Source organism: Eriocheir sinensis, chromosome 68, assembly GCF_024679095.1.
Source record: "Eriocheir sinensis breed Jianghai 21 chromosome 68, ASM2467909v1, whole genome shotgun sequence".
NCBI classification, from domain to species: domain Eukaryota; kingdom Metazoa; phylum Arthropoda; class Malacostraca; order Decapoda; family Varunidae; genus Eriocheir; species Eriocheir sinensis.
Window position 1 is genome coordinate 584,756 of NC_066576.1, and position 8,185 is coordinate 592,940.

Consider the following 8,185-nt stretch of genomic DNA (forward strand, 5'->3'; position numbering starts at 1 on the left):
AGTAGTCAGCAGGGCAGCAACCCAACTGAGCCAATGATGAGCTAAAAAGTCACTATGCCAGGGGCCACTTCTGCGGCACTTGCCGTAACACCCCAGCCCACACTGTGAACTCCTTATGAAGGGAAGGTGACCCCACTCATCAGTTGCTCTAAAGGTATGGGTTCGATTTCCCATAACTTTTGTTGTATATCTTGATTTTTTAACACATTTATTAGTTTTATTTGGTAAAGATTATTATTTTATTGTTTTGCCCACCAACTCTTGATTTCCAGAGAAACTTAATTATGAAATAAAGTTCCACCTTCAGTGGTTCAGTGCAACACACAAGATTTGAAAATCAACTTGACCTTTTCACCTTCATGTTTGCTAAGGCAGAAATTGCAAAGCTTTTACGTAGTTTCAATTGGGTTTAAGGAGAGACCACCATTCTGCATAGAGTCTGTGTGGTCTGAACATATATATCTTAAGTTGAGCAGACATATTAGTTTAGGTTTTCCTAAAATTCCTCGCTACTCTTAATCAAAGCACAAAATAAGATATCATACCATGTTGAATGACTCTTATCATGATGATTTTTTACGTACAGCTTCTGCAGACACAGAAGTGTGTAATCTTCCTTTCGGAGGATTCTTTGACACCCGCACCTCTGCAAGGCCCATCACAGCCCCCTCCTCACCATCCCCGCCCTACTACTACTCACCGGCTGGCCCCTCAACTGGCACCTGTACACTGTGCCTCAGAAACTCTATCTCCCCCTGATGTAGGCGCGGCACCTTCTCACGCTTCCACCAGCAGGCAGAGGAGGGTTAACCCACCAGTTGGGCCCAAAATGGTGGAAGTTCAAGAAGACATCCTTCTTGAAGTGAGGAGGCTGAGTGGTGCTATGGATAAGGTGGCTGCAGCCTTGGCAAAATTGCAGTTACCTTGTCAAAATAAGGTGACAGGTCCAATTAGGTAGGTTTTTATTAACTAGGTTTCATTAGTTAGAAACAAAACAGAATTAACTTTTTTATTTTGCCTTTGTGGCATAACATGAATTATACAATAGTCCACTCTGTTAAGGTGGATCCCTAGATCTTACCTTAGTGTATTAAGACACTGCTGACTGGCTGTTGGCAGGGAGGGCATCTGACAATTTTGGCATCCAAAATACTATCCTATGATCAAGAAATATTAGTATTCCTTTACTTAGCTCATCTGATATAGATAAGTTTGTTTTGTTAAAAACATTGGAATAAGCAGTGATTCCACAACTATTAACACAACTTTCCATCCTCAATTGTTAATAATTATGGTGAGTAGAAGTCAGAGAACAACATTTAATGATTATTACACTTTCATCTTTTATCAATATTTCCAGCCATTGTGGATTCACAGCTGAAGTGAACGGACTATGTCTATAAAAACATTCTAAATCAATCAGTCAAAGTGTCTGCCCTTCCATTTCTCAAGTATTAATATTCCTTTTGAATAAAAAGTCTTTCCTTTTGTTAATGCAGCAATTATTTTGTACACATACGTATGCAGAAAAACACCAATACAGTAAAAGTCCAATCATCCGAAAATCCCAGTGGTATGAATCTGTAGTTTGTATATTTTAAAGTGACTGACAAAAAATATAAAAATGAAAAACATTACAAAAAAATACATAGAAGTATCAAAGGTGCCGAGCCGTGGGTACAAGAGACAGAAGACTCAGGCGAGGTGTGAATTAAGTCTGCGTGTTGCCCTAATGTACAGGTGTCATCTATAATCTATCTATCTATCTATATATATATCTACGTCTCTCTCTCTCTCTCTCTCTCTCTCTCTCTCTCTCTCTCTCTCTCTCTCTCTCTCTCTCTCTCTCTCTCTCTCTCTCTCTTTGTGTGTGTGTGTGTGTGTGTGTGTGTGTGTGTGTGTGTGTGTGTGTGTGTGTGTGCAGAATGTATGGTGCAATTGCTGTTCTGTATAGTGTCAGAATGTTTAGGTGAGGTCAGGTTGTTTTGGGTGAGGAGACAGCATGAGGAACATTGCTGACAGCAACGCCGCCACCCTCAGAGCAAAACAAGCCAGGAAGTTGTTTAGGGTGGAGACAGCATGAGGAACATTGCTGACAGCAACGCCACCACCCTGAGAGCAAAACAAGCCAGGAAGTTGTTTAGGGTGGAGACAGCATGAGGAATGTTGCTGATGACGACACCACCGCCCTGAGAGCCGCCAGCGAGAGAGAAGAACAAACCGGGCGTCTGAGGTGGCGGGGCTTCTGTTTTAAGTGCTAGGGCTTTGTGGCGACTCACACTATTCGCTGAGATGTATATACATGCAAGTTTGTATAATGTATTTTTAACTGTCTTTATGTACACGTAGGTTAGAATTATAATATACAAACTTACATGTATATACAGTTTCAGTGAAATGAGTGAGGAGTCACCACAAACCCTGAGCACCCAAAACAGAAACCCTGCCACGGTTAAAACACTCAGTCATCAACCCTTCCCAGAGACTACTGATATATCCGTGGGTAGCACCATGAAACTAAACAGATATAATTGCCTCCTTTGTTGTATAACTTTGCAACAATAAACCATCAATCAATCAACCCTTCCCAGCGGTGTTCAGACAGACATGATAGGGAGATCATGTGGGTCGGGTGGAGCTAATTTAAAACGTCATTATTTCTTTGTCTATGCCAGTAATGGCCTCAAAATGAGCTGCTATCCCTCCCTCCATCCTGAGTCACACACCTGCGTCTCTTTTCCTATTTGAACCATTACCGTTAATAACCAATGAGCGGTAATTCCTTGTTAATGATTAAGTAAATGGCCGCGGTGTTCAAGACGGGGATCGAGATTATGAGGGCCAGGTCAGGGTGGAGCTAATCTAAAGCGTCATTATTTTTTTATCTAAGCCATTAATGACCTCAACATGAACTGCTATCCCTCCCTCCATCCTGAGTCATACACCTGCGTCTCTTTTCCTATTTGAACCATTACCGTTAATAACCAATGAGCGGCTGTCCAACTCCCTTATGCAAGAGTTAGCCAGCATCTTCTTTATTTCATCACTGTTACTGATGCTAAACTCTGAAGTAGCCTTTCCCTAGTTTGCATCAATACACTGCTCCAGTCGTTTCAGAATAAATAAGCCATTTCTATTCTTTTTAGGTCGTTTTACGAACAGTAGGCAATTACAGTTTTGTTTATTATATTAGTTGCTACTCGCTCTATCAAGACAGCTCCCCAATCGTTTAAAAATAAGCCATTACGATTTTTATCTCGATCCTTACAGAGACAGTATCTATTATAGTTTTGCAGGAGGCTTTTTATCTTATTTGGCATCTTATTTTCAGGCTAAGGTCATCCTATAATTCCTTGTTTTCATTTATTTCATGCGGGATTTTATGCTTCCTCGCAAATCATGTTTTTTTTGTCGTCCTTCTCCCTTCCAAACTCCATATGCACAGTGCTTTCCGAAAAAAAAAAAATTTTTCGGCCACCTCTTTTGATTCTTTTTTGTAGGAGCAGCGACTAGCGTTTTTTTTTTATTATTATTGTTTCCTTTTTTGTGCCCTTGAGCTGTCTCCTTTGTTGTAAAAAAATGTAGCAAACAAATCAAATCTCACGAGAAATAAAATTGTCGTCCTCAGAATATTTAACAACGAGGAATAATATGTACTTAACCTTGTACTGAACCCTCTTGTAAAACCACAGCCTCTTATAGTACAAAAAAGAATATAGATTGGTTGTGTTAACACGCCGACATCTCTTTTCCTATCTAATCAACTGGCGCTTCTGCTGTCATGTATTCTATTAACCTATAACTGAACCCTCTCGTAAAACCATAGTCTCTTATAGTACAAAAAAAAATAATATAGATTGGTTGCATTAACACGCTGACATCTCTTTCACTTCCTAACCATACAAGTACTATTCTGTCGTCATATACGTATTCCTGTAAACCCAAAGCCTCCCGGAAAAGCAAAACCTCGGCATTAAAAAAAGGAAATACACGAGCACTACATCATCTGGAGCTAATGATGCTGCCGAGCCCTGGACGCGGCAGCCACGAGTAATGACCGCAGCAGCCCCGCCCACCGCCATCACTGCTCCCTGGGCGGCCCCGCACGTTAGACAAACCCGAGAACTGTAATTCCCTGTGCTCGTTAGGCCGCCTCGCACACGTCACGGGCTCGGCTGAGGGGTATATATACCTGGGACGGCCACAGAAGACAGTAGTATCCTCGATACAAGGCTAAAAACAGCAATGGCGAGAAGGCAAACTTTGAGGAGTCTTCTCATACTCCTCATACTTACCAGTGACGTGCTCGCCCACGTCATCAAGATACAAAATGGTGTAGGGTGGTCGGAGTCCTTCCGAGTTCCAGCTGGCCCTGGACACTCGGTGGACTCTGACCTGCAGGACCTTCCCTCCGCTAAGGACACGGTGGAATCCAGCTTGGCATCTCGCGAGGTGCTGGCGAGGTTCCTCCGTGTCGCGGACAGCAACGGACTGCACTCTGGCCCTGGTCTCGAGACGATTCGAGATCGAGCCAGGCAGGCGAAAATCGCGGCGGGCGTTTTAAGTGGGATAATCCACCGACGGAAGAGGGCCCTGGGTGACACGGTTAACGAAGGTCTTACGCCTAACTGGTTCTCTCGCCTGGCCGAGAGAAATGTTATTTTTATCACCAGGGTCTTCAGATCTCGGCGGTGGGGGAGGTACAGGTACACGATGAGTGTGTCCTCCCTCATACTCTTGGTGTCCACGATCACGCAAGTGTACCTGGACAGGCAAGGTATGGGGGATATCGGCGACACCTCGACTTACCTGGATTTCTACTGGCTCCTGTACGACGTACTTAATGAGGTCAAAGAGTTTGCGGACTCGAATTGCTATTACCCCACCTATTGGCCCGCCGCGTTGCTCGCCCCCGACCACTGCAATCCCTACCGCCTGGTGGAGGAGACCCGCCGTGCCTTGGAAAACAGAGGTGGTGAAATTCAGACAGAATTTAGGTCATTTACTAAATCTGGGGATTTGGTGTTGAGGATAAAAAATATCGTGCTTGAGAGACCCTAAGAAATGACCTCTTTGTTAGTGTCTTCCTAACATTATTTTTATCTGCGGCAACTAAGTCTCCTGGAAAGTGACGCCTGAATTGTGTTTAAACTTCCTGCCTCGGGATTTCCAAGGCTTGCGTGCGGTGTTGCCTCCACCAGGCGGATGGGATGATGGGATCCAAACCCGTTGCTGACTCCACAGGTAAGAATATTTTCCTGTATACTATCTTTGCTTGCGTGTTACAGCGGTGCGCGTGTTACAGCGGTGCATATTAGTTTAGTCCATGATTTTGTTATGTCCCTTTGAACTTTCCATTGCTCATTGGGTTTATCCCTCTCCTGACTGTTATTCCAGAGTGGAAGGGAACTGCCTGCACCTCCTTTGTTTCTGCGGTAACGTGCCATTGCTGCCATCCGGGTAAGAATCTTTAACTGTACAATCTTGGCTTGCATATTACAACATTAATATTAGTGGATTCGTCCACATGGGATGTTCTCAATATGCTGTGTCATTAGTCCCTTTGAAAAGACTGTTGCTCATTGGGATTCTCTCCCTAATGTTTATTCAGGGTTGTGAGGACTGACCTGAAGGACCTTCCCTCCATGATAGTCAGGGTGGAATCCATCCTGATAACACAGATGCTCCTCTCCATGCTGACTTGGGCAACGAAAGCCACTGCCTCGCCACGGGTAGGAATGTTTTACTGTACCATCCTTGCTTGCGTGTTACAGCAGTGTATATTATCGGCTTCGTCCACATTTTCATTCTGTATCATTAATAACTTTATCATTAATAACTTTGAATTGGTAATGGCTCATTAGGTTTATCCCTTCCCTAACTGTTATTCAGGAGTGAGGAACTCGCCTGAATATCCCCTTCCGGCCTTGCTGTAACGAAAGCCATTGCGATGGAGCCGTTGATCCATCACGAGTATGGATATTTTACTTGGATATCTTTGCTCGAGTATTACAGCAGTCTCTATCTCTGTCTATCTCGGTTTCGTCCACATGTTCTCTATATGCTATGATTACTCTCAAACGACTATTACGTATTGGGTTTATCCTTTCCAAATTCCTCTTCAGGAGTGAGAGGAACTGACCTGAACATCGCCTTCCTGCTTGCTGTAGGGAAAGCCTCTGCTGCTGGCCCTGCTGGAGAAAGTCTACCGTCTACGTCATTGTGCACCAGTACCCAAGACGGCCAGGCAGCTGGGAACACAAGCCACCACAGGTAAGAAATCTTTACTGTATTTTTGCCTTTAATATTACAGCGATGTATTTGGTAAGTTTCCTCCAAATCTTTGTTCCCTATACGCTATTTGATTAGTCTCTGAAACGAGAACTGCTCATCGGTTTGTGTTGTTCATTTCCTTATTGTTACTCCGTGTGGAAGGAAGTCTGCACCCACGCGGTCATTCTCCAAAATGGCGCATCGAGTCGGTTGTTCCCTGAATCCCCTGCAAAGCCTTCTCTCTGTGATGGCCACGGTGGAATCTAACATAATGGCACAGCCGCTGGCGAGTGTTGGAGTCTGACTACTCTCTGGCCCTGAGCTCGAGACTTCAGATGAAGCCAGACAACCGAATATCTCCCCTGCTCCTCCCCGCGGTGCTTGCCTTGCCTTGCCTTGCCGAGTGTACAAGGTTGTGCACAACTATAGCGACGGAATGGATCACATTATACACTTGGGTGCCGATGAACACTGCTATTACCCGACATACTGGCCCGTCTCGTTGCTCGCCCCTGACCACTGCAACCAACACTGCCTTCGATAGAGCCTTTGCTGCCACCAGGTAATATTTTTTTTTATTATTCTGGTATCAATTTTTATCCTTCTCTTGCATATTAGAGCATTATTGTACGCATATTAGAGCATTATTGTCCACATGTGAATGTCCTCAATTTAAGTATGCTAGTCCTTTCTCTCAAGTTATTCATGAATTTTTCCATTTTCCGGCTGTCTCTGATTTTTTTCATTCCCCTTGTTGTCCACAGGGGTGGGTGGGTGGAGCCTGGCCTGGACCTCCCCTTCATGCTGTTCCTGCTGGAGAAAGTCTACCTCCCCTTAATGATCCTGCTGGAGAAAGTCTACCTTCCCTTCCTGGTGAATTCAGTTTGAACTTCAACCCCTGCGTATTCTAGGGCCCGGCGGTGACCGTCTTTAGATTCAGTGACATGCCCGAGTTCAGTTTGAACTTTATCCCCTGCGTTTTCTAAGGCCCGGCGGTGACAGTCTTTAGATTCAGTGACATGTCTGAGTTCAGTTTGAACTTTATCCCCTGCGTTTTCTAAGGCCCGGCGGTGACAGTCTTTAGATTCAGTGACATGTCTGAGTTCAGTTTGAACTTTATCCCCTGCGTTTTCTAAGGCCCGGCGGTGACAGTCTTTAGATTCAGTGACATGTCTGAGTTCAGTTTGAACTTTATCCCCTGCGTTTTCTAAGGCCCGGCGGTGACAGTCTTCAGATTCAGTGACATGTCTGAGTTCAGTTTGAACTTTAAACCCCTTCGTCTTCAAAGGCCCGGCGGTGACCATCTTTAGATTAAGAGACCTGCCTGAATCTGTTTGAAAATCATCCCCTACGTTGGATAATAGCGGTGCTCTTCCGAAAACCCTTTGACCTGAATAAGTATGTCATGAGCTAGCCAGTAGAAATTCAGTGAAAACCCTTTGACCTCAATAAGCATGTCATGAGCTAGCCAGTAGAAATTCAAAAAAACCCTTCTCCTCACAATAATATGTCATGAGCTAGCCAGTAGAAATTCAGAGAAAACCCTTTGACCTCAATAAGCATGTCATGAGCTAGCCAGTAGAAATTCACTGAAAACCCTTCGACCTCAATAAGTATGTCATGAGCTAGCCAGTAGAAATTCAGTGAAAACCCTTCGACCTCAATAAGCATGTCATGAGCTAGCCAGTAGAAATTCACTGAAAACCCTTCGACCTCAATAAGTATGTCATGAGCTAGCCAGTAGAAATTCACTGAAAACCCTTCCACCTCAATAAGCATGTCATGAGCTAGCCAGTAGAAATTCACTGAAAACCCTTTGACGCGGCGGGCCAATAGGTGGGATAATAGCAGTTCTCGTCCGCAAACCCTTTGACCTCATTAAGTATGTCTTATAAGAGCCAGTAGAAATCCA

The 8,185-nt window shown here is 44.2% G+C and overlaps 1 protein-coding gene and 1 long non-coding RNA gene across 3 annotated transcripts in view; both read left to right on the plus strand.

The window, feature by feature from the left end:
* Nucleotides 1–108, plus strand: part of LOC126988282 (nuclear apoptosis-inducing factor 1-like) — a 3,992-nt gene extending 3,884 nt beyond the window's left edge. The window contains exon 3 of the mRNA XM_050846344.1: nucleotides 62–108. Within this exon, the coding sequence (XP_050702301.1) occupies nucleotides 62–108 (47 nt within the window). The remainder of the gene's footprint in view (nucleotides 1–61) is intronic.
* A 5,502-nt stretch (nucleotides 109–5,610) lies between these two features.
* On the plus strand, nucleotides 5,611–7,507 carry LOC126988111 (uncharacterized). 2 transcript variants are annotated; one of them, XR_007741457.1, is made up of 4 exons: nucleotides 5,611–5,732; nucleotides 6,126–6,273; nucleotides 6,436–6,835; nucleotides 7,038–7,507. It is a non-coding gene; the product is annotated as an uncharacterized LOC126988111 (long non-coding RNA). The 2 variants fall into 2 exon arrangements; XR_007741458.1 differs by having other exon boundaries at nucleotides 6,440–6,835.
* Nucleotides 7,508–8,185: the final 678 nt, after the last annotated feature.